At 38.6% G+C, this 27106-nt stretch overlaps 1 protein-coding gene across 5 annotated transcripts; it reads left to right on the top strand.

The window, feature by feature from the left end:
- Positions 1-300: 300 nt before the first annotated feature.
- On the top strand, positions 301-26973 carry TAF12 (TATA-box binding protein associated factor 12). 5 transcript variants are annotated; one of them, XM_043909468.1, is made up of 7 exons: positions 3666-3841; positions 14591-14675; positions 15369-15620; positions 17275-17352; positions 21427-21541; positions 24910-24998; positions 26476-26973. In XM_043909468.1, exons 2-7 carry the CDS (start codon positions 14604-14606, stop codon positions 26509-26511), a joined length of 642 nt encoding a protein of 213 aa, XP_043765403.1. In that variant the 5' UTR covers positions 3666-3841; positions 14591-14603; the 3' UTR covers positions 26512-26973. The 5 variants fall into 5 exon arrangements, with proteins under 5 accessions (XP_043765408.1, XP_043765407.1, XP_043765403.1 ...); XM_043909470.1 differs by having other exon boundaries at positions 3669-3772; XM_043909473.1 differs by lacking the exons at positions 3666-3841; positions 14591-14675 and adding an exon at positions 301-594.
- Positions 26974-27106: the final 133 nt, after the last annotated feature.

The raw sequence follows: 27106 nt of genomic DNA, 5'->3' as shown, positions 1-27106 counted from the left end.
AGTGTCGGCAAATCCCTGTTTTGATAAAGGTGAAAATTAACGTCTATGCAATTTTCCACGCAGAGTTCCCAAAGTTGACGATGTAACGGCAGACCCTTCTGAAAAGGAGAGAAGTCTTCATAAGGAGACTCTTATCATCTGTCTTTGGATTTTTATTTAAAATAAAAGCGGAGACTTGAGTTGTATGCAAATATGCGCGGTGCTTGCTGGGAAGGTGCCTGCCGGTGCTTAGGGAGGCGTAGGGGAGGGGACTGTAGGAAGGAGCGTGATTCTCTACTGCGTGCGAGCTGCGCTGCGAGATCGACTTTCCGGTAGATTTAGGTACCTATCGGGGGAAGACTCAAATCTCACCCTATTAAAATTGAAAACGCACAACTTGTGCTACTCCTAGGCGTCCACCCCGAAGCGGCCACACGAGCACTGGAGGCGTCGGATCACTGTAAGATCAAAACACTGGGAGCAATTTAACCTTCACCTGCACAGCAACGGAAGAGCAGAATGTGGTGGGTTCATAAAGTGGAATGCCATCTGCTGCAGTTCCAAGGAGTGAATTGGACATCAAAATACAGAGATTGATAAAAGCAGTAGAATAAGGTACAGCGTGATACCATTAACGTAAGCAAACAAAAAATACTGTGCTTTATCAACAAATATTTAAAAATTAAGTGAAAAATGTGTTGAATAGGGTACCGCATATCATTGACGTAATAAAAAGCACACGTGTGCATACAAAACCCAGTGCTTTATTTTTTATGGCTACATATTTGTATTAATATATATAAATGATTAACGCTGGAAAGGAGGGAAGGAGTCTGGGCACAGACACACGAAACTTTAGACTTATTTTGTTAAAAACCATAACGACTATTTTATTATGTATTTTGTTACTTGTGCAATTAAGACTATTTTAAAAATATAGTCCTTGCTTTCTGTAATTTCTCTGACATTTCTTAAAGTCAAGTTTGCGTGCTAAGTTGCTTCAGTCTTTCTGACTCTGCGACCCCATAAACTGCAGCCCGGCAGGCTCCTCTGTCCGTGGGATTCTCCAGGCAAGGATACTGAAGTGGGTTGCCGTGCAGTCCTCCAGGGTATCTTCCCCACCCAGGGATCGAACCCGGGTCTTCTGTGTCTCCTGTGTCTCCTGCACTGCAGGCATATTCTTTACCCCTGAGCCACAGAGGGGGAGCCCTAGGATTGGGTTCATTGAGGTATAATTTATATACAGTAATTTCACCTTTTTTTAATCATACAGTTCTATGCGTTTTAACAAACTCATATAGACATGAATCTGTAATCACAATCAGTATTTCTATCACCCCAAAAAGTTCCTTTGTCCCTTTTTCTAGTCAGCCCCTCCTCCCATCCCCAATCCTGGCAACCTCTTTTCTGGCCCTGTAGTTTTGTGTTTTCCAGAAAGGCATAAAATTGGAATCATTCATGTATATTTCATTTTTAATATAAAAAAAGAAATTGGAAAGAAATTGACATAGTACCAACAAGTGAGAATTGATACTGTACGGAAATGTGAGAATGGTTTTCCCAAACTACTATTAACAGTTTTGTGTTTATCTTGCCTCCTACCCGGAGTGGTGCAGTCACTGTGGAAAACAGTATAGAGGTTTCTCAAAAAACTAAAAATAGAACTATCATAAAACCCAGCAATTCCATTCCTGGGTATGTATCCGAAAAAAACAAGAATAATTTGAAAAGATACATGCACCAAGATGTTCATAGCAGCATTATTTGCAATAGCCAAGATATGGAAGCAACTTAAGTGTCCATTAACAGATTAATGGATAATATATATATAATATATATATGTAGTATATATATGTAATATATATATATATACTACCCATTCATTAAAAAAAGAATGAAATTTTGCCATTTGCAGCAACTTGGATGAACTTGGAGGGCATTATGCTAAGTGAAATAAGTCAGAGAAAGACAAATATTGTATGATTTCACTTATATGGGGAATCTAAAAGATACAACAAACTAATGAATATAACAAAAAAGAAGCAGGTTCATAGATTTAGAGAACAAACTAGTGGTTACCAATGGGGAGAGGGGAGGGTCGGTATAGGGGTGAGGAAGTGGGAAGTACAAACTACTAGGTGTAAGAGGCTACGAGAATGTATTGCACAACATGGGGGATATATAGCCAATATTTTATAATAACTAAATGGAGTGTAACCTTTAAAACTGTTTAAAAAATAAAATTAAAAAGAATAATTAAGACCCACAAAAAAAGGAAACTGGGTCTTAAAAGGACACAGTGCAAAAACAAAATGGAATGCCAGAGCCTTAGGAGAATGAAGAGAGCAGTCGCAGAGAAATTAGACTAGTACCATAGCTTGGAGCCTAATGCTGAAGCAGCCTGAAATCTGTGAATCTAGATCTGTGGCAGGGTTACCGGTGCATTGGGAATTTGGTGGGATGAGGATGGCAACATATAAAGACAGGGAGAGCAAGTTGCTGTACCATTCCTGGTGGGAGGCAGCTTTTCCTGCTGACAGTACTGCTGCTCACTAAGCTATCACAGCGCTTTGTACGCTACTTTTTGTCTGTGGATTCTCGTCCATCTTAGTTTGGGGACCTGGGCTCTAGGAGGGACTCGGGCTGGAAGGCACTCAGGCTGGAATAAGGTCTTCTTTACAACTCTAGCATCTAGCAGGAATTCAGCAGTTCTCACCAAGCATTTGACATTTGATGAAGTAACCGAAAGCATCAGTTCTAATGGTTAGACAGTTGAGGCTTAAAAGTGAGAATTCTGAGTTCCAGTTGTGCCTCTGCACTTATTAGTTAGAATTTGGTTAATCTCTCACAGGTTTCCTTTACTTTCTTCTGGATGCATTCCGCTGCACGCGAGATCTTACTTCCCCTACCAGGGATAGTACCCGCGCCCCCTGCAGTGGGAGCGCGGAGTCTTACCCACTGGACCACAAGGTAAGTCCCTCTCACAGGTTTCTTTAAATCGTTAAATGACTTAGCGACAGTAAGGTGTTTATAAAAAGTTCCTGGTGGATAGTAAGCGCTCAGTTGTTATTAACTGCCAAACCACAGCCATAAACCGTTCTTTCTTGTCCCCAAGTTTCTCAGGTTGACGTCCAATAATTAGGTATCTATGGAGTGTTGGTCCCAGGAGATATTACTGTCCTCAGTTCAGTTTCAGTTCAGTCGCTCAGTCGTGTCCGACTCTTTGCGACTCCATGGACTGCAGCACGCCAGGCCTCCCTGTCCATCACCAACTCCCGGAGTTTACTCAAACTCCAGTCCATTGAGTCGGTGATGCAACCATCTCATCCTCTGTCGTCCCCTTCTCCTCCCGCCTTCATTTACTGTCCTCACAGCACGACAAAGACACCAACCAAAAATGCCGACTTCTAAGCCATCCAACGGCGTCAATTACCGGTCTTGCTAGTAGTATATACAACAAGCTATTTGGGGGAGAAACAACCAGGTCAGGGTTAGTAACGCCGGGATAGAAGGCGCAGAGCTCGCTCACACTACCAGTCAGTCACAAGCAGGAAAAACCCCAACCGCCACAGCCGAGCTAACCGGCAAGATCACCACCACGTGTCTGAAGGCAGTCCGCGCCTGCGCAACCACGCGCGCGCCCGCCGGCCGGAAGAGCCGCGCGTTTCCGGGTTGGAGGCGGGGAGCGGTGCCGGAAGTACTCGGGGAGGGCCGAGCAGTCGGACAGGCTGCTGAGACGAACGCTTCACTGGGGCAGTCTCCGCATATCATGGGGAGATAGACGCTGCTGCCTGTGAGTCTTGGGCCCTGGCAGTTGAGGAAGAAGAGCGGGAGGAAGGAGTCAGGACCCAGACCCACAGTGGTCAGTATTTGAAGAGCCAGGTTGTGGAGGAGACGGGGCTGTGTGAGGAATCAGGCTCTTGGGACGGGACTGAGGGGCTCGGGGCTCGAAGATACGGCTGTGGGGACCTGGGCTCCAGACGGGACATAAGGAAAGGGGACGGATGTGAGTTATCCGGCATCCTAGGGAAAGCGGGCTGAGAGGGCCAGACAGGATTGTGAGGACCCACGCTCCTAAGAGGAGAGGGTTGGAAGAGAACGGGGCGTGAAGACACGGTCTCCTAAGAGGTAAAAGCCGAGCTGTAAGGACTTGGGCTGCTAAACGATAGAAGCAGGACAGTGAAGACCCATGCTTCTAAGGAAGGATTCAGAAAGGGAGCAGCGAAGACTTCGGTTCCTGAGAGGCAGGAGTAGTAAGAGGACACGGGTTTGGGAAGAACAGGAGCGGGCAATGAAGACGGACTTCTGTGGGGACGGGATCGGGGCTTGGAGACTCCGAAGTATCTGAGGGAACAGGGCTGTAAGGACCCGAACTCCTAAAAGCAAAGAGGATTAGGGGCCATGGGTGTGAGGAAATGAGCCTCTTAGTAAAAGGGAGAGAGTTCGGAAAAGATACAGGGATCCACTTTTTCTCCTCGTAGTCTCTGAACCGAGGGTGGTAAATGATGTATTCAGGGGAAGACAACGACTCCTTCGCGCTGCCTGCTTGACCTTTTGGCAGGCTTATCTTGTGTCGGATGCAATCTAGGAAGCCCACTTGCAAGCATCTTCTTTTTCAGCTTCGTTCTGGTAAAGCACCTGGTGTAAAGTTGAAGCAGTTATATACTTAGTAAGTGCTTCAAATCCCATTCTACTCAACCGAGCGTAGATCTCTGCATCTCAAAAAATGAGGATGGTGGAGATGAAAGGACCAGGAAAGATAATCTTTTTTAAACTCATATTTTACATGTAAGGAAGCTAAAATCCAAAGAAGATTAAGATTACAGTGAGGCCATGACTGATTAGATCATGATTTTGATACAGTACCCTGCTCTGCATAGCAGGTAGGAGATGCTTGGTTAATAGTCCTTGAAAATATATTCCTAGAATCTTTGCTCTAACTTCAAACTCAAGAGAGAAGTTTTTACAGATTCTCGTATTTTATTTTGAGTCTTCTTACTGTATTGACATTGATAAAATGAGTGTCACAAGTTAGGAAACCTTTACATGAAGCCCCTCCCCCCTCAAAAATATAGTAAGTCATTTAGAAAGTCAGGGATAAGTAAATTGTGTCCTTTATTTTTAACATAAATATTTAGTGAAGATGGCTACTTTTAGATAAGGATGGTGGGGATACTAGAACCAGTTACTTTCATTCTTCAGTAATACCTTTTGCTGAAACTTAGAGTAAGTTTACAGTCCCACAAGTTAAATATTGTTAATTCCATTGTACAGATGTATGAAATCAGTGCAGGGAAGTGAAGTTCCTCGCCTGAAATCACTTGCTACTAAGTGACCCAGCCCCAGTCAAATCCAGTTATGTGTTTGACTAAAATTTTTTTCTGTTTTTCTGAGTGGATTCTTCACCATGTCTCAGTTTGCTCTTCAGCAAAATAGAGGGAATAGTTATACAAAGCCTAGCACTGAATAAAAGCTCTCCCTTCTCCTCCTCCAGACTCCTCTTAATATTAAGTACTGTAACTTATTAGGGTATTTAAGCAGTGTGCTTTTGAGGGGAACTAAATTCATGTGTTTTAAAGAAGCACAGATATTCAAGATAGAAAAATGGGACTTGAATAGAACTTTCCTCACAGTGGAGTAAGACATATTAATTTTAAATTTAGGAGGCTAAGAAAGACCAATGTGAAGAACAAGGACTTAAATTGGAGTAACTTTACAGTTATTGTAATACGAATTAGATGATTAGGGAAACCGGAATAACTTAGTTCCCAGTGGGATTGCCTATACTGTTTTCAAATGCGTATACTGAATGCAAGTGATCAAAACTTACACCAAATTATTAGGTAAAGCATGACCATACTGCCATTTCAAAATACCTGATGATTTAATTCATGGTAGTTTACTCCTGAGTTATCATTCTCATCAGTTCGCAAATTGTATTACTTATTTCACTCATTTGTGGCTCTAGCATTGACTGAGTTATTAGAATAGGATTTCTAAGTAAGTCTCTGATCAGAAAATCATTGTGTTAGAGCAGATATGAACATAGAACATATTACTTTTGACCCAAAGTACTTGAGAGGCAACATATTGGCAGTGTTTACAGCCTGCTCTGTGAAACAAGTGTGTTGAAGACAAACTTTTAAATCTATACATATGGACTTAATTTTAAATCTTATACTAATTGTTAGAACTGGAGGGGACTTTAGATTTTGCCTGGTCCTTTTCTAATTATAGGAGTAGAAGCTCTGGGCAAAGACAGCTCACATAACTCAGTGACAGAACTATGGTGGCACCTAGCCCAACTGATTTGCATCTTCCCTGTGTCACAGTACCTTTCATCAGCCTCCTGCTGACCATTTGCCGCAACTTTTTTTTTTAAATCCACTTTTCTTTTTTAAATGTCTGTAGTAATAAGAATAATTATAGGATGCTGCTAATACATAACAGGATGAGTGAAACATTTTAGGCTTAATATACTGACTTTTATAATTAAAATTGAAAAGAGGAGAGCATATATAAAACACTAGCAAACATTTTTAATTGTACTTACCAGTGCCACACATTCTTCTAAGTGCTTTAGAGTACATAAACTAAGTGAATGGTCACATCAATCCCATGGGGTATATACCTTATGATTAACTCCATTTTCTAGATGAGGAAATTGAGACATAAAGAGATTAGGTAACTTGCTCAAGGACATAAAGCTAATAAGTGGCAGAATAGGTGCTTGAACCCAGCAACTGCCACCAGAGCCCATCCCTTGACTGCTGTACTGTACTGCTTTTCTGCTAATTCAAAATTGCCTAAAAAAAAAATGCCTGAACAGGATCAAACCTGGCAAAAAACGAGTTGAAAAAAACCCCACATTTCTGTTGCTCTCAGATCTCACAGGCTGCAGTAAAATGGATTCTTTGTGGTTTATTTAGGCTGGAAACCATGAGCTTGTTTAGATGCATTTAGAAACCAGTGAGAAGAGAAACAGCCAGGTAGAAAACCCAAAGCATTAAGTCATGTACCACAGTGATAAGGCTTTTATGCCATCAGGCTGGTAGTCCCCTTTCAGTTTGGGGTTTTTCGTTTGTTTGGATCTTCGTTCTCTGACCAGGGATTAAACCTGTGTTCCCTGCAATGGAAGCATGGAGTTCTAATCACTGGACTGCCAAGGAATTTCCTACTTAGTATTTGTTTAAATAATAAATTCCTAAACATTTCAGAGGTGAAAGGGTTTTAAAGCCAATCCAGGCACAGGATTTCCACATAGTAGGGGCTAGTAAAGAGTTTGCTATTATAATTGTTCTCTCAAACTATCCTACAGTTAATACCTCTGTTTTTAATCCATAGTACATTCCTACCTCTTGGCATGCTAAGAAAATGAGTTGGAGATTTGAGTAACCCAAAAGCAACCATAGTACCTTACATAATGGAATTCAGGTTATTTACGGTCACTTCATTCCATTGTGCTTGACCAGCGTCATCTACAATTGAGCTAATGAAAGTTGTTAGTAAACAGATAATTTGGACCATTTTTATCACATCGTGATTTTTTGAAATTTTAAAATTTACACATAGTAAAACTCACTTTTCAGGTTATAGTTCTGTGAGTTGAAACAAGTGTGTACTGTCATGTAAGCACTATAACACTCAAGTTACATAACAGGTCCAGCCCCCTCCAGATTTCCTTCATGTTGCTCTTCTGTAGTCAGACTTTCCCCAGTGTCAAACCCCTGGCAATCACTGATCTGTTCTCCATCCATGTGTAGCTTTGCCTTTTCCAGACCCTTACAGGAAGTAGCCTGGAATCTTGCTTGGAATCTTGCTTCTTTCATTTAGCTTAGTGCCCTGGAGATTATCCATGTTCCTTGTATTAGTTCTTCCTTTCTGTTGCTAAATTGTATTCCATTGTATGGATATACATAGTTCATTTATCCATTCTCCAGTTGAAAGATTGTTTTCAGTTTTTGGCAATTATGGATAATGTTGCTGTAAACATTCACATACTGATTTTTGTGTGACTAAGTTTTCATTTGTCTAGGGTAGATAGCTAGCAGTGGATTGCTGGGTCATATAGTAAGTATCTAATTTTATAATAAACTGCCAAACCATTTACTAAAGAGACACTACCATTTTACAGTCACGCCATAAATGTATGAGGGTTTCAGTTGCTCCAAATCCTCTCTAGCACTTGTCTATTTTTAATTTTAATTATTTTAGTAGGTGCTTGCTACTGCTGCTGCTGCTAAGTCACTTTAGTTATGTCTGACTCTGTGCGACCCCATAGATGACAGCCCACCAGCCTCCTCTGTCCCTGGGATTCTCCAGACAAGAATACTGGAGTGGGTTGCCATTTCCTTCTCCAAATAGGTGTTTTCTGGCATCTCATAGTGGCTTTGGAGCTTCCCAGGTGGCGCAGGTGCAAAGAATCCGCCTGCCAATACAGGAGACACAAAAAACACAGGTTCGATCCCTGGGTTGAGAAGATCCCCTAGAGTAAGAAATCGCTACCCACTCCAGTATTCTTACCTGGAAAGTTCCACGGACAGAGGAGCCTGGTGGCCTATATAGTCCATGGGGTCACAATGAGTTGGACATAACTGAGCACATAGTGGCTTTATTTTGCATTTCCCTAATGAGTAATGATACTGAGTATTTTTTCATGTGTTTATTTGCCATCTGCTTGTCTTTGGTGAAGGATCTGTTCAGATCTTTTGCCCATTTTTTAATTGAGTTGTTTTCTTATTGAATCTTGAGAGTCCTTTGTATATCCTGGATACAAATTATTTGCAGATACATGATTTGTAAATATTTTCTGTTAGTCTGAAACTTGTCTTTATTTTCATTTGCAGAGCAGAGATTTTACATTGTGATTAAGCCCACTTTATCAATTTTTTCCTTTGTGGATTGTGCTTTTGGTGTTTTATCTAAGAACTCTGCTTGACCCAAAGTTAGGGAGATTTTCTCCTATGTTTTCTAGAAGTTTTATAGTTTTACATTTTTACTTTTAACTCTATGACCACTTTTAAATGTATTTTGTATAAGGTATGAGATAGAGGTCAAGATTTATTTTTGTTGCTACTGCTGTATTTTTTGTTAGGTTTTAAAAACAGGGGTCAATATTACCTATTTCTTCTGAGGAAACAAACCAAACGGTAGTTTATTTTTTTATAGGTTATGTATGCACATATTACAGAATTTAGGATATATAATGAGAGATAAGTCTCACATCTTGGTTCCATGGCTATCCAGATATTACTATTCCCCTATCCTCCTGAAGACAGCCATCACTATCAGTTTCTTATGTATCTTTCCAGGAATAATTTATACATTTATAATTAGGTGTCTTTTAAAACAAGTGATAACAAATTATCCTCACTGTTCTGTACCTTGCATTTTCAATGTACAGTGTATCTTGCAGGTCATTTCATGAACTTCCTTGCTTTTTAGAAACAAGTTTATTGAGACAGTCACATATTATACAATTCACCAATTTAAAGTATACAATTCAGGGACTTCCCTGGTGGTCCAGTGGCTAAGACTCCATGTTCCCAGTTCAGGGGGCGGGAGTTCAACACCTGGTTGGGAAACTAAGATTCCACATACCATGAGGCACAGCCAAAAAAAGAAAAAGTATACAATTCAGTGTTTTGGTTTCTTTGTTTATTTGGTTGTACTGGGTCTTAGTTGTAGCACCTGGATCTTTGATCTTCATTGTGGCATTCAAGATCTTTAGTTGAGGTAGGGGGGATTTTTTTTTTTTTTTAAGTTGTGGCATGTGGAATCTAATTTCCTGAGCAGGGATTGAACCTGAGCCCTGGAGTCTCAGCCACTGGAGCACCAGGGAAGTCCCTAGTCCAGTGTTCTATGGTACATAGAGGGCTGTGCAACCATCACCACAATCTGCTCTAGATTATTTTTGTCACTCCTAAAAGAAACTGCATAAACATTAGAAGTCAGTCCCTGTCCGTCTCCCCACTCCTCAGCTATAGCAACCACTACAGTATAGATTGATCTATTCTGGACATTTCATATAAATGGAATCATACAATATATAATCTTTTGTGACTGGTTTCTTTCACTTAGATAATATTTTCATGTCTCATTTTTTTTCAGTGTATTCCATTATATAGTTATATTCTAGTATGTTTAACTATCATTTTGATAGACATTTAGGTTGTAATTGCTTGTATGTATAGTATTTTAGTCACATACAAGTTCAGCTGTAATATAAATTGCTAAAAATAGAAACATGGGATCAAAACAATATATACTTCTCTTATTTTGATAGATATGGCCAAGTAGCTCTTTATAGAGACCTCTAACTAATTTTCATTCCCGCCTCTCCAGCAACTTATGAAATGATTATTTCTCCATTAAAATTTTCAAACACAGTATATATACTAAAATTTTATCATCATTGCCAAATGGCAAATAAATAGTACCTTGTAGTTTTAATTTGTATTTTTATTATAAATGAGAATAAGGCTCATTTCATTGTTTTAGAAACCATTTGAATTTCTCTTGTACTGTCATGTTTCTTCATAGTATTTATCTTGGGTAGTTAGTTCTTACTGATTTGCAGTTATTTTTTATATATAAAAGAAATTAGTTCTTTGATGCATCTTGCATATATTTTTGCTAGTTTGTCTTTTGTCCTTTAACTTCATTTGTTACATTTGTTGCCATGCAGACATATTTATTTTTGTGTAATTGAACATATTAGTCTCTTTTATGGCTCCTGAGCTATAGCTCCTGAGCTTTCATTTCTTTAAAAGGATATTATTTACTCTTGAAAATATTGTTTTTCCAATTTTTAAAAATTGAGATAACTTAGATTTGTATAACATTATAAAAGATAATACAGAGCACCCTTTGCACCACTAGTTTTCTCTACCGATAACGTTTTGCAAAACTGTTGAGTAATATGACAATCAGGATGTCAACATGGATACAACCAAGCAATCTTATTCAGATTTCCCCAGTTTTACCTGCACTTGTTTGCTTATATGTATATATGTACTAGGTGCTACACAATTTCATCACTTTTTATAGGTTAATTTATCCATCATCACTATCAAGATATTGAACAGTTCCATCACAAGGGCTCTTCATTGCCCCTTTATAACCACATTTCCCTCCCTCCCACCCAGTCCCTGACAACCTCACTAATCTGTCCTCTGTTTGTAAAATTTTGTTATTTCAAAGATGTTATATAAATGAAATTATACAATGTGTACTCTTTGAATTGGCTTTTGCTCAGCATAATTCTCTGGAAGTTCATCCAAGTTGTGCATATCTGTAGTTAATTCCTTTTTCTCGCTGAGTAGTATTCTTTGGTGTGAATATACTACAGTTTGTTTAATGATTCCCCTATTAAAGGACATCTGAATTGGCTGCAGTTTTTGATTATTGCATGTAAGTCTACTATGAGCATTCATGTACAGGTTTTGGTGTAAACATAAGTTTTCATTTCTCTAGGATAAATGCCTAGGATTGCAGTTGCTGGGTCATATAGTAGTTGTGTGGTTTTTTGTTTTTGTTTCTTCAGATTCACTTTATTGAGGTATAATTTTTATTCAATAAAATGTATACCTTGTAAGCATATAGTTCTGTGAGTTTTGATAAATGTAGCAGCTGTGTAATCATTCCCCCCACTTCAGATATAGAACGTTTGCATCACCTCGAAAATTTCCACCCTGCCCTGCTGCAGTCTCTGCCTCATCTATCATTAGAGACTTGTGTTTACATAATTAGATATTAAAATTTCACATAAATGGGATCATAGTATGTATTATTTTGAGACTGGCTTTTTTTTCCACCAAAATATTTTGATTCATTCCTGTTGTTTTCTGTATTAGTGATTTTTTTCTTTTTCCATTTTTTAATAAACTCTTAGAGCAGTTTTATTTATTTATCTAGGAGGTCCTACCCGGATAGCAATTTTAGATTTATAGAAAAATGGAGGAGATAATACAGACCTCCCATATACCCTGCACCCAGTTACTATAATAATGCACTTCATTATTAACATCTTACATTAGTATAGTATATTCATTACAACTAATCAACCAATTTTGATACATCATTATTAGCTGAAGTCCATGGTTTATTCAGTTCTTAGTTTTTACATTCAATCTTCATTTTTTTTAGGCTCCTCTGTGACAGTATATATTTAGATTTTTAAGAAATTGTTTTACAGAATGGCTATACCATTTATATTCCCACTAGCTATATGTGAGTGATCCAGTTTCTCTGCATCCTCATTAGCACTTGGTGTCACTATTTTTTATTTTAGTTATTCTGATAATTGTGTAGTTATGTCTCATTATAGTTTTAATTTGCCTTTCTTTAATGACTAATGTTGATTGGATGACTTTCAATTTGCTTATTTGCTCTCTGCTTATCCTCCTTGGTGAAATGTCTGGTGTGACTTTTGTCCATTTTCAAATTGAATTACTTTTTTTTTAAACTATTGAGTTTTGAGAGTTTATTTAATGCATTCTAGATACTAGTCTTTTGTTGGTTCTATAGTTTGTAAATATTTTCTCCTAGTCTGTAGTTTGTCTTTCCGTCTTTTCTACATGGGCTTTCACCGAGGAAACTTTTAGTATTTGATGAGGGCCAATTTACCAGTTTTCCCTTTTATTGATCATGCTTTTGGTGTCATGTCTGAGAATGCTTTGCCTAGCTAGAACCCTGCAATTTTCTTTTTTTTTTTTTTAATTTTGTAGGTATGCATCTTACATATATGTGATCCACTTTGAGTTAATTTCTGTATAAAGTGTAAAGTTTAGGTTTCAGAATATTCTTTAAAGATATTCTGTATTTTATCTGTGATTTGATATTTAAAATTTAAATATGTCATCCATCTGGAATGGAAGAATGTATGAAAGGGAAAATGTATAACACCCCCCAGTGCAAATTGATCAACTATTTAAATTTTAAATATGAAACTAGATGTTTTCCAGATATATTCAGTCATACACCACATTTATTCAATAATCTGTCTTTTCTCTATTGATACATGCTATGAACATTAGTATATAGTTTGTGTGAGAACATAAGTTTTCAGTTTTCTGAGATAAATGCCTAGGAGTGTAATCTTTTACCTGTTTGGGCGGGGGGGGGGGGGGCGGGGGGAGGTTGGTTTATTGTCCCTAATTGTGGCATAATTTAAAATGCACAAATCTTAAATATTCAGTGTGATGAGCTTGACAGGTGTATAAGCCCATATAATCATCAGCCACCCAAGTATGTTCTGGTGCTTTAAATTCAACCAAATAAAGGAACGGTCTCGGAAACTTAGAGCAGTGCCAGTCTGGAAATGGGTGTCTGGTTATCATCTGCTTTGTTTGTTTTGTTTTAATGGAAGAAGTAGCTCACTGACCCAGAATTTTTGAAAAGTTAGAAGTATCTTTTGTTTCTCAACAGAATCAGTGGGAACGGTAAATTTCAGTCCTGTTTTAGAAACTTTGATTTTTCTTATGTTATACAGGTTCCACTTATTTCATTAAGGCAGTTTATTTTATTAGTAGCCATCAGAGCTATTCCTTAAGATTAATTCCTGTATGATTATTCATATTAGGTACTATGTAGATAGCTATTTTTTTTTTAATCTACAGGTTCTTTTTTTTTTTAATATTTATTTGGCTGCACCAGTTCTTAATTGTGGCATGTACAATCTCATTTCCCAGCCAGGGTTCAAACCCGTGCCCCTTGCATTGGAGCATGGAATCTTAGCCACTGGACCACCAGGGAAGTCCCTATCTCCAAGTTCTTAATAGGGAAATTCCCATTATTCAGAAATACAAAAAAGTTCTTCCACTTACTTTGAGCAATACTCAGTGTTATTTGAGAAGTAAATCTGTCGAATGTTGTGGGAATATTATTTGAGGACAGAGTATGTTCATACTGATAATCTTCAGTAAAGCTTTATCATAGAACTTGCTCTGGGAAAATTGTTTTTTATAACATTAGAACAGTTATTACCGTTTAACGACCTTTTCTTTTTCTGATTCTTTGGTAACATTTGTGAGTAAGGGAGAAGGAAGCATGGACTATGTGTTTTTTTAAAAAAAGTAATCTGAATGTTATGCTACCCCCCTCAGCCAACTCTTGGCCAACAAAGTTTCTCTTGACCATTTAACTAGTTGCTTTTATTAAGAGTAAACCAGCAGAAGATGATTTCTCCCATTAGAGAGTTAGACAATTTGTTGGAGAGGAACTCAGCAATAGGAGCAAGAGTAGAATAGATGAAGATACTCATTTAGGTTGCTAAGCTTTATCAAGTTCTGAAAACTTTGCCATGATTCTTGCAGGTTCAAATTCTGTACTTTTGGCCAATAAAGTGTTTCATATGCTGCTAGTTTATCCCTAACAGTAGAGGATTCATTTTTTTGGAAGAGAGTCTTAGTGTTACTATTGTTGTCATTAATTAGTTTTAAAAGTTATATATGAAAGAGATGGAGATGTTTTTCTTGGTGCACAGTAGGAATAAGGAAATGTTTCTCTGCATGCAATTTGCCTGCATCCTGGTCTTTGAAGACATGCAGGCCATGCAGCTGAAATGGTTCTGTGACAAGGGTGGTGCTTGACGCCAGTTATTCATTTACAGGTAGCTTTTGAAAATGGCTGCCTCTCATTTCACCGGGCTCACAGCTGTTGCTGATGTAATTAAAGATCTAGACACTCAGATAGCTGTAAGTAAGCTCCTTGAGGTCACTGTGGACAGAACTTCTTGAATGTGCTTCTGATCTTGATGACACCAAAGCTGAGGTCCACCGAGTCAATTTCATGGCTCTAAAACTTAGAAGTCTTGGCTATTCCAGGCTAGGGACTCTGCATGTATTTAAAGATTGCTAACACTCAGAGAAAATTTGCCCTTGATGACAGAGAAGAGCTTACTTTTAACAGTTGCTAAATTTATTGTGTTTATCAGGCCCTGGCATAGATTTAAGCATGTTTGAAATGCTGAAATGAACTAATCTGTTTTTTGAAGTTTTGTGACTAGGTTTCAAGTATGTGATTGTGCCATGATTTGTTTGAATTTAGCGTTATTTGATGTTCAAAAATAATGCATGTACTACTTAACCAAGTATTCTGTTTTTACAAAATCTTCAAAAATGTCTTGCTCATTCTAGTTTATTTATGTACATAAGATTCCTCATTTCTTTTAATTTCTTATTTCACTTGTGTGGACTATTTAGCTTTTTGGAAAGAGATGGTTTCTAAATATCAGGTGAGAGCAGTGAACATTCTTCATTCCATTTTGAATGTGCAAGTGTCAAATGAAGACCCTTCAAAGTCCGACAGACCTCATAGAATTTTACTTTTAAAACTCATCCTTTATTACATGTCTTTCCTGAATTAATTCTTTTGTTTTTCTTCTACAGTTGATTGGCCTTGGTCCTCATAGCTCCAAAAAGAAACAAGATCTCGATAAGCTCTATGAGCTGAAGTCCAAAGCAAGACAGATTATGAACCAGTTTGGTCCCTCAGCCCTAATCAACCTGTCCAATTTCTCATCAATAAAACCGGAACCAGCTAGCACCCCTCCACAAGGCTCCATGGCCAATAGCACTGCAGTGGTAAAGATCCCAGGCACTCCTGGGACAGGAGGGCGTCTCAGCCCTGAAAACAATCAGGTATCATCCTCTTTTTGTTCTCTGTGAGCACTTCTTATCTTTTTTTTAAATCACTGATACTTTGAGAGATGTCCATATCAGATGCTGCCTCTTCCTCTCTTCTCAAGTTCTTTATCGGTATATCATGTACATTTATCAATTTTTACTTTGTAGAATATATGTGTGTATACATATATATGTGTATATGTGTATATATATACACATACATGCATTAATACAATACCTTGCCTATGACAGGTTTTTATATATTTATATATAAATATATGCTATATAATTGTTAAGCAAAATAAAATAGGTAAATAATTAATGGATTCATTATTCATTATTCCTATAATAAAAGTACTCTTGCGTCCAGTCTTTTTTCCTTCTAGTTCATCTAGCTGCTACCATTATTCATTTTCTGCAATGATTCTATAATCTGACCTTCTCTTTTTACCCATGATCCTGATTCTGTCCTCCAGAGCCATAAAAAATAAGTATAATATCTGATTTGGGCCTTGTAGGCTGAGTAGAACAGGATGAGGAGACAATAGTTCAAGAGAATGGGGGGGGGAAAAAAAAAGAGAGAGAATAGGGGAGGGACTAGCAATGGTGAATGGGAAGGGTTAGGCAGATAGTCAGGAGATTGATTACCATGCTGAGTGTGGAGTTGGAGGAGAGCAGGAATTAAAGTTGTATAGGTGGGATTATGGCAGAACATACTGAGCCTATGTTAGTTTACATTGGAACTTTTAGTCAATAAACAATCTTTGCAAATATTCAATGAGGCATTAAAATAACATAATAAAGTATCTTAGGAGGATTAACTTGATAGTAAGGGGACAAGAAAGCTAAGAAAGGGGGCAGACTGAGAGGAAGACCAAGTCTGAGACTCTTGCAGTAAGTCACGATATGTGGTAAAGACTTGAATTAAGCAATAATGGTAGAATGGATAGATCTGAAACATTATTAACAAATATTTATTTTTAAAATTATATTCTTTTTTTCTATTTCCAATGTTAGACAGGCTTTTCATGAAATTTTAGAAAAAGAGAGAGAGTAAATAGTCCGTAATTCTACTACCACCCCAAAGTAACTGTGGTTAACATTTTAGTGTGTGTCTTTTGATTCTTCTTTAGTGGCGTATACATGTGATATAATTTTCCCTTTATGAAAGAGGAGATCATAGTTGTACATACTTATACAAATATTCAGTTAAACAGAGAGGAACACATGTTCCCAGCTATCGAGGAGCTTTTAGGCTATTAAGTCAGAAAACAAGGAAAGAAACCCAATGATGGAAGGGTACACAGGGCACAACAGAGGCCAAAGGAGGAGGTGGTTGCTTTTACCTGGGTAGCCTAGGAAAGCACAGAAAGGAGGCTCTGTGAGCTGAGCAGGTGGGAAGAAGCGTAGAAGAGCTTGTCCACAGGCAGCAGAGGAGTTACACGACTTGTGGTCAGAAAATTGCAAATTAATACAGAGTTTCCTAAAACTGTTTGACAGACGTTGGCCTCTCCTCCATGCTGCTCTTTCTGCCTTTTCCTAGGTTATTCTTCTCTCTAGAATATAGTCTTCCAGTAATAGCTCCAGGTAGGCCAGACTGATACTTCTTTGGAAAGTAGAAATCAAACCCAGTAAATTGGCTGAAAACTGTTCTCCCAATTAACTTTAGGTATTGACCAAGAAGAAATTACAGGACTTAGTAAGAGAAGTGGATCCTAATGAGCAATTGGATGAAGATGTGGAGGAGGTAAGGTGGGACTGGGTACTCCAGAGACTGTGTCCCTGAAAAGTATAGAATAGCCATCAACAGCACAGACTTTAGATGCAGACATGTCTGAATTTGAGACTTGGTGCTGTGGGTGTGTTAGTGAAGCTTTCTGAAACTCAGCTTCCTTCTGTGTTAGTGAGGTATGACATTATTTATCTACAGGGTTATTCAGGGTTTTTGTGAGGTTCCGGTAGAATAACTTACACAAATCACCTCAGAGAATGCTTAGTACTTATTCCTAACAACACTGCTATTTTTGCCTGTCAAAAAGGGTGTAGTCTACTGCTCATAGGCAGCCACTTTCAACAATTTAAATTGTTTCCTCTGTGTTTCTTTTCTAATTAATTTTTTTTTTTGGCCACACTGTTGGTGCCTGTGGGATTTTAGTTCCCCGACCAGGGATTGAATCCATGCCCCCTGCACTGGAAGTGCCGAGCCTTAACCACTGGACCATCAGGGAAGTCCCCATTCCACCGAATTTCTGAGTAATATACTTAAACAGATATTCTTTGATTCATTAATTTTATAATAGTTGTAAACTTACTGTTATGGTAGATGAGAATTTGTTAAACCATTCACATACATGCCATACATGCTTTTCTTTCTCTCATTTTTTCAGTATCATTTTGTCACAATTTTTGCATAGCTCAGAAATCAATATTTACATTATTCTGGCTATTTAATTATTTACTCTTCACCAGTGAGCCAAGTCATGCCTATGATTACCTTTCCTTTTTGGTATAACTTATCTTCTTGAAGTAGATAATTGACCCTTTTTAGTTACTTAGTTTTCTTTGTACCTTTTTTATTCAGCTTCCACTCTTAGCTATCTTATACCCCATCAACATTATTTTCCAAATGGAAAAATACTTGATTTGGGTATTCCCCCTCCTGGAGATTAGACTCTCAGAAACCTCCATCCTCTTCTGGTTTGATTTATTTTAATCCACTTAGACAGACCCCTCCCTTTCCTTTTGCTCTTTTTCTGTTTGGATGTCTTGTCTCCTAAATCCCACATCCCCTTACTTCACTCCCTCATTTTGTTAGACTAGATTTTTTTTTGTTACTTCCTACGAAAGGCTAGATAGTAGGTAAAATGTTTGAAAATATCTGCAGTCTAACCTCACACTTAATTTTTAGTTTGGCTGAGTTTAGAATTCTATTTGGAAATCATTTTTTTTCCTGTTAGTGATGAAGGCATTGCTTCATTGTCTTCTGAAATCTAAGAAACCTTAGGCTATTCTGGTCCCAGCTCTTCTGGGGTCTAAATTTTTTCCTGTTCTGAATTTTCATATGAGCCTTATATGTATCTTTTTTCTTTTATTGTGCTAAGCTTTCAGAGGCTTCTGTTAGACACTTGTGCGCCTTGGTTCAAAGATGATATTTTTTTTTTTTCCTTTTCTGAGGAATATGTAATAATAGAGAAAGAAATGCAGGTTGCAAAAACAGTATAATTCCACTGTTATGTTTTTTTTTTTTAATCTGAAGGGAAAATATTTGTCCTCACTATGTGAGTTTGGTTTTTTAGATAGCAGCTTTATTGAAATAAAATTCATGTAACACACAATTCATGCCTTTGAAATATACACAGTTCATTAGTTTTTAGTATATTCACAGAATTGTACAGCTATCAACATAATCTTAGAACATTTCCATCACCCCTAAAAGGATCGCATACCCCTTAGCAGTCACTTCATTTTCCCCCAACCTCCACAACCCTTGGCAACCACTAACCTACTTTCTGTCTCTGTAGATTTGTTTATTTTGGACATTTCAAATAATTGGATTCATATAATAATTGGTCTTATATGATTAGTATCTTTCACTTAACATAATGTTTTTTAAATTCATCCTGTTGTAGCAGGTGTCAATACTTCATTTCTTTTTATGACTGAATAATAATAATAGTCCATTGTATGGGTATGCCACATTTTGTTTTTTCATTTATCAGTTGATGGACATTTGGATTATTTCCACTTTCTGGCTATTATCACTAATATTGCCATGAACATTCATGTACAGGTTTTTTGTTTTTTTCTTTCCTTTCTTTCTTTTTTTGAAATCATGTACAATTATTTCTGTGGGCATAGGTTTTCATTTCTTTTGGATATATACCTAAGATTGGAATTGATGAGTCATATGGTAACTGTGTTTTTCCTTTGAGGAATTTCCTGTTTTTATAAAGTGTTCCATCCTTTGACATTTCCACCAGCTGTTATGAGGGTTCCATTTTTTAATCTTAGTTTTTTGATAATTTCTTTTCTATTATTGTTCTTTCTTTCTGGAATGACAGTTGTCCATGTAACTTAGTAGTTCCATGGCTATGAACAAGTTAGTCTCCATGAATCTTAGCATCTTCCTCTATAAAATTAGGATAAAATCCATGCCCCATTTTTCTTTCCCACAGGATTATTATAACAGTAACAGTTGGAGGTTGGATCTTCTGCATTGATCCTCTTAGTTTTTTGGTTTTTTAATCTTTTCTATTGTTCATTTCTTTGCAATTCTAAGTTTTGCTTGCTGGAGAGATTTTCCTCAGTTTATCTTCTAAATTTTAACTTTTTTTTAAATAAAAATTTTAATTTCCATGAACTTTTTCTTGTTGACTGTTTTTTTTCCCTTTAAGCCATTCTGTTCTTATTTTATGATTGTTAGGGTCTTCTATTTTTCTCTCTGAAGATATTAATTATGTTGTTTGACATTTTCTTCTTTTCCTTGTATTGTCTGTTTCCTCTGGGTCCCCTTATCCCCCTTTGGTTTGTTTATTTTCTTTTTAGTGTTGGAGATTTTCTTCAGATATCTAGTAATCCTGGTATGTGTGGGGAAAAGTCGCTTGGCTGCTTTTGAAGATGAGGATTGGAACCTCATCTTCATCTTCTATATACATGTTGTATATAGACATGTAACAATTCTTCAGTTTTTAGTTCCATATCTCAGTCAAGTGTTCTGTGGTTAATGATAGCTCCAAATCCTGGATCTGGCAAATCAATTCTGTTCTCATTGGTGTCCCCTCTACAGGCATTTGTGTTATACCTTCTGTCTGCTAGGTCAGTTCCCACTCTTTCTTTGTTACCTCTTTTCCAAAAATTTGCTGTAAAAGTTTATTGGAATCTCTTGCCTGTGAAGGTTTTCTCTCCTTTTCTTGTTGTCTTTGTAGATTTATATGTCTTCCCCCCTCTCCTCACCTTTTTTCTTGTTGTTTTATTGGGTTAGGGAAGGAGAGGTCATTTTTGAAGTTGACTTGCCATATTTAATCATTTGAAATCTTTCTTTTAGATAGTTTGGTTCCATGGGAAAGATAGCAATGTATTAATGGTCTAGCAGAAAAAGGAATGTTTATTACTATGGTTGTAATTTTATTTAATTTTTTTCCAGAGGAAGACATGAGGAAGGTATTCACTAATCAAAATTTCAGTTTTTCTTAATTGTAGATTTTTCACTTCAGAATTCTAATTTTGCTCTTTACATAGTCTACGAATAATGGATAATGAAGTGGAAAGAATCCAGGATTTGGACTCAGAACCTGGAGCTCGAATCCTGCTTCCACTGCTTAGTAGATATATGGCTATGAACAAGTTAGTCTCCATGAATCTTAGCATCCTCCTCTATAGAATTAGGATAAAATCTATGCCCTATTTCCCCCCCCCCCCCACTGGATTGTTATAAGGACTCGGTGAGATAATGGAAATAAAAATGTTTAAGAGAAGATAAAGGATTTAATGAGAAAATGAGGATTTAATGATTCACTTTTATGTTCCTACCTAATTCAGAAGAATATATAGAGAGGGTATGGTTTGGGCTGGTTGACCGGTGCTAGGTAAAAAGTACAGAAAATGCATCCTCAGAAAGGTGTGAGTTTCTCTCAACCTGGTTAACAAGTTGGTATGTTTCTCTTGTCCTCACTCCTCCTCCTTACCTTCACTCAAATGCTGATTCCAGGCCTTGTAATAGAAAGCCTGACTAGATAGGTGATTCAAGCAAATACAGGTGTCTCAGCAACAGGAGCCTACCCTGCCATGTCATGGTTATTCTCCCTCACTGTTTTTGCCCCAGATGCTGCTGCAGATTGCTGATGATTTTATTGAGAGTGTGGTGACGGCTGCCTGCCAGCTTGCTCGGCATCGCAAGTCCAGCACCCTGGAGGTGAAAGATGTCCAGCTACATCTAGGTATGTGCTCTCTTTTCTCCTGAGGTAACCACACTATTGCTCCTTCAGGAACCTTCCTGCCAGAATCAGACTTTAGGGCTCTGGAATTTATATATTCATTCAATAGTAACATTAAACAGGAAAGAGAAATCCATCCATGGTAGGGGGCATGAGCCCTTCTTTGGGTTTGCCACTTTCTAACTGTACCACCTTATCCTTTCCACTTACTTTCTCTTAAAGTTGATTTCCTCATTTGTAAAGTGGGGATCATAATATCCTCCTTACAGGGTCATTGTGAGGATTATAGATAATGTTTGTAAAGTGACTGGCACAAAATAATGATCTTAGTAAATGTAGCTATTATATGTCCACCATTCATATAATGGTATTTTCCTTCCAGTTTTTAGTTTATTGATGTATTTTTCCCAAGAACATTATATCCCTAATGCACATATAATTTTGTATTCTGCTTTTCTACTTAATAGACACTAAATTTGAGCTTGGATTTTTCTGGGAGATACTCATCTAGCATTGATAATCATAATCACTTGGAAATGAATAAGCCACCCCCACCCCCATCCCCTACTGCGTTGGTTGCAGTATGATCAAAAGGAAGGGAACAGTCTGTGACACAAAGTCAGGCCACAAGAATGAGGCACAGTTATTAAGGGATTCAGTGCAGATCAGCCCATGACTGAGAGGCTTCCTTCTTGGTATTAGGGAGCTACTGCTCAGAAGGTACTGGTACTGGGGGTGGAATAAATGACACACTTCTGGTTAACATTGCTGGTATTATTAGCAGAAGACTTTGCATCATACTTTCGCATCATACTTTGGCCACCTGATGCAAAGAACTGACTCATTGGAAAAGACCCTGATGCTGGGAAAGATTGAAGGCGGGAAGAGTAGGGGATGACAGAGGATGAGGTGGTTGGATGACATCACCAACTTGATGGACATGAGTTTGAGCAAGCTCCAGGAGTTGGTGATGGACAGGGAAGACTGGCATGCTGCAGTGCATGGGGTCACAAAGAGTCAGACACGACTAACTGAACTGAATAGCAGAAGACAGATATTTCAGTTACCTATTATAGTATAACAAATGTGGCCGAAACAGCATGGCTTTTGTTAACTAGTCTCTGAAGACACACTGCATTGCATGTGCATGTGCTAAGTCGCTTCAGTTGTGTCCAATTCTTTGTGACCCCATGGACTATAACCTGCCAGGCTCCTCTGTCCATGGGATTCTCCAGACATGAATACTGGAGTGGGTTGCCATTTCCTTTTCCAGGTGATCTTCCCGACCCAGGGATCAAACCAGCATCTCGTACATCTCCTGCATTAGCAGGCAGGTTCTTTACCACTAGTGCCACCTGGGAAGCTGAATTCTCTTCTATGAGGCGATCACAAAGACCTGTCCAGGTTCAAGGGGAGGGATCACAAACTCCAGTTCTTGATAGAAGACATACTTTAAAACCACCACAACACAAATGCATAGAGACCAAAGGCTAGGTGGTTACCAGAGGCTAGGAGGCTAGAGCAATGGAAGTTACTGTTTAATGTGTACAGAGTTTTGGTTTGGATGGATGAAAAAGTTTTAGAGGTGGAGAGTGGTAATGGTTGTGTGAATGAGCTTACTGCCACTGAGCCGTACACTTAAAAATGGTTAATTTTATGTATATTTTATCATACCGTCCCCAAAACAATCCCACACAGTTTCTGTTACTTTCAGAGTTTAACATTCCTGTTTGTAAAAGTATTTTATATTTTGATTGTTGAAAATAAAATTGGAATGTCAGTTTCTTCATTAAGGGTAAGAAATAATTATCACAGATGTGAATACTTGAAATTCTGTATGACCAGAATAGCTTCTTGTCAGGGGGCCTAATGGAACCTGAATTATAAGGAAGATTGCTGGGAGGCATGGGATCAGAGCATGGGAAGTTAGGGAACCTGGTGTTAACCATCTAGGTCAGCTGCACACACCCTCCCTCCTCCTAGCCCTAGCAAGGATAAGTTTGCCAGTGGAGCTGTAAACCTTGATGGCTTTCTTTTGGACAGGCTGAGATGGATACTGCCAGTGTTTGCTTCTCACTCAGCTGTTTCCTATACTTGAATAGTTAAATAACCTCACCTTCTGATTGACATGGTCTTCATTTCTTTTTTTTTGCATTAAATAGATTTATTTGTAGAGTATACATTCATACTAATTCATTATCTTTAGATTTAAATGAATGTAAATATTCCAGGTTACTAAACTCCTTAACTTAGGTATCTTCTAACAAGTTGTACTTGAATATATGTTAAATATGTACTCCTTTTGAGTAGAGATTTATTTCCTAAATAATCTTATATGTGTGATTTTTTTACATTTGATGTACTTAAAGTGCAGTACACTTTTATTTGTGGATTGAAGGGTCCATGCCAGTTTCTGACAAAGCAGAATAACCAAATGTCTGCCCTCTGGTAACTTGGAGTGGCAGTCTTACATGTAGGATCATCCGGTGGCACAAGGAAATGGAGCTGTGGCGTGGACATAGCTGTGTCAGTATCTGTATTTCTGTGTGTTTATCTCAGGCTCTGGGATTGCATTATGCCACTGAGGGCTCTCAACCACCCTATCAGGTGTTATTTCTGTTGTTGTTGTTCAGTCGCCAAGTCGTGTCCAACTCTTTGCTTCCCTATGGATTGCAGCACACGAGGCTTCCCTGTCCTCCACCATCTCCTGGAGTCTGCCTAATTTCATGTCCATTGAATCAGTAATGTCAACCAACCATCTCATCTTCTGTCGCCCTCTTCTCTTTCTGCCTTCAGTCTTTCCCAGCATCAGGGTCTTTTCCGATGAGTAGGCTCTTCGCCTCAGGTGGCCAAAGTATTGGAGCTTCAGCTTCAGCATCAGTCCTTCCAATGAGTATTTCTGTTGTTATAACCTTATAAAAGGTCAAGAAACCAAGACCCAACATTATATTGCTCCACAGTGAAGCAACAGAGCTAGGACCTTGCTCTTCACTCCAGATTGCTAAGAGTGCCTTTTGTATTCCTACTCCTTTAGGTTTGAGAGCGGTTGCCTTGAGCATAAGGGTAAGATGGTTGAAGAAACAAATAACTTTCCTGAAAAGCTACATAGAAAACCTTAGGGCTTCACACTCAAAAATTTGACTCATTTACCTCCTTCTTCCTTGCAAGAAGGTCAAACTTTCCTCTAAAACCTTGAAGGCACCATATGCAGTTACCTTTTTGGGTCCCATAGAGCCACTCTTCAGAGTTGCTGTTTATTAGTACAGTGGATTGCCCAGGTTAGTCCTCCCTGACCCTTGTCTGAGAGTCACACTGCACCCGGACACTCTTTTCCTCGTCCCCTTATCTCTGTTTGGGCTTCTTCTTTACAGAACGCCAGTGGAACATGTGGATCCCAGGGTTTGGCTCTGAAGAAATCCGACCCTACAAAAAAGCTTGCACCACAGAAGCTCACAAACAGGTGAGAAGCCTTCAGAGCCCCAAGACTGCCACAGCTGATTCCTTGAGTTGTGTCTCAGAGAGAAGGCACACAGCTACCATCTGTAGCTGGGAAATGACTGCAGTGCCATTTTCCCCAAATGTCAGAGAGGGCAGGAGGCAGCAAGGCTCCATGGCACATCAGCCAGGTTTTTCCTTGGTACTTTGCTGTTCTCACGTGGGGTCTGTTTTTTCTGTCAACCCTGATGAGAGAAAAAACTGAGTGTCTGTGGGTGTTGCTTAAAGTTGTTGATTCTAGGTTCTTTTAACATGGATGGAACTCACTCCTACCACATCTCTTTAATGAAATCTTTCATTGTTGCTGATTTGAACATCATCTAGGACCCTCTGACTAAATGGCAGTTTAAGGAAAGAAGTATGCTATACTTGTGCCAGGAGGTAGCACCCAGGCTGTTCTGCCAGGCATTCTGGCCTCTGCCCCAGCTTAACCTTTGTTCTCTGTCCCTCTTACTGCAGAACTGAGGGGCCAGTAAGAGAATCTGTCTCCACTTCTGCTGGAGAACAAGCTGTCCCTGTCATTAGTCTCATAGCAATGTTGGCCTCCGTTTGACAAGTCTTAATTTAACTGGCTACTCTGATTTGAAAGTGTGCTTTTTGCAAGCTTTAGCTGGCCACAGTTGGACAGTTCTGACTGACTGTACCTTGCTTTTCCATAACTTAGGATCGCTGGATGGGTGTGTTTACAAAGCTCACAAAGGAAGCTCTATAAGAAGACTGCCAGTAGCCTAAGTGCAGTGTTGTTCGGAAGGGAGTCCCTCAAGGCAATGGACAGTCAATTTGGTTCTGCTACCAAATTGTCCACTTTTAGCCCTATTTATTTATCAGCCAGCAAATATAATGTTAAAGCAATCTCTTAGTCAAAAAGAGTGAGCAAAGCAAGTTGTTAATTTGGCCAGTGGCTGGTAATAGGAAGATTTGAAACCCATGATCTGAATGTTGCCCTGATGGGTTATGGTGGAAATTATTAGAGTCAGTTTCCTCCATTGCAGGTCATCAAGTGACATCAAATGTCAGCTCCCTTTGTGTGTTGGCAACAGGCTCAAAACAGAGGCCTCGTCTCTATTTTCTCCATCATCAGGAAGAGATTGGTGAGGGGGAGTAAGGCTAGAAAACACATATTTTGATGGCCAGTCCCTTAAATCCCTGAAAGGCAAGAGATGTCAGCTTCTGCTTTAACCTTTTTTTTTTGCCATCCTGCTAGCATAGGGCTCTTTGAGTCTTTCAGTCAATGAAATGGGTCTACTGGCCCATGTAAACATCTCTTAGGGCCCCACAGACTGTAGTTAGAAGGAGTCTGCTGAGCTGCCCTGTGCCTGTAAGTTACTGAGGACTCCAGCCTCAGGAGTGGCGTAGACCATGCTGCCTGGTAACCACACATGGATTTCCTGGAAAGTTCCTCACTCTAACCTGTATAACCGCTTATTTTTCTCTCCTTTCAGAGAATGGCGTTGATCCGGAAAACAACCAAGAAATAACGCAGGGAAAGGTCAGGGGATGGACAGCAATGTATTCGGAGATACTTGAGCTGAGACCTCAGCCATCTCATCCTTGGATTTTTTTTTTTTTTTTAATGCTTTACAGAGAAGCATATATTTTTTATTAACAGTGCAGCAATATCTATAATGACTGAGAGGATCTGCCAAAAGAATAAAGCCTCCTACCCCAACTTCCAGTCCCTGTTCCCTGCCATCTCAAAGAAGAGCAGTGTATCTTCCAGAGAAGATTTTATTTGTGGTTTATTATATAAGTGATTGAACAGGGGACAAAGCATTATGGTCTTGTTTGGTGAGAGAGTATTAATATTAGCAGGATTTGTAGAGGTTTCTGTTCCCTTCTCCCTGCCCCTTCTCCCTGTACTTTGTAATGTCAGTGTTTATATGAATATGACTTTCATTTGCTTTTCCAGAATAAAGAAGTTATTAATCGAAAGAAACAGGGTACATGGCTTACAGCCTTTAAAAATGCCAGAGGAGGATAAGCAAGGCTGAATGTAGGCCTCTAGTCAGCAGATGGCAGCACTATATTCATTTCTATGATGGAGGAAAAAACCCAGGGATTTTTCCATTATTT

The sequence above is a fragment of the Cervus elaphus genome, chromosome 8 (genome assembly GCF_910594005.1).
Source record: "Cervus elaphus chromosome 8, mCerEla1.1, whole genome shotgun sequence".
Classification (NCBI taxonomy): domain Eukaryota; kingdom Metazoa; phylum Chordata; class Mammalia; order Artiodactyla; family Cervidae; genus Cervus; species Cervus elaphus.
This window is presented reverse-complemented; position numbering and strand designations above follow the sequence as displayed.

What these genes read in the sequence shown, in the direction of transcription:
- TAF12 (XM_043909468.1), top strand. Translation starts at nt 14,604, where the DNA reads ATGGCTGCCTCTCATTTCACCGGGCTCACAGCTGTTGCTGATGTAATT. An exon ending in TCAGCCCTGAAAACAATCAG is followed by an intron (nt 15,621 to 17,274) that starts GTATCATCCTCT and finishes AATTAACTTTAG; the next exon opens with GTATTGACCAAGAAGAAATT. An exon ending in TGGATGAAGATGTGGAGGAG is followed by an intron (nt 17,353 to 21,426) that starts GTAAGGTGGGAC and finishes TTTTTGCCCCAG; the next exon opens with ATGCTGCTGCAGATTGCTGA.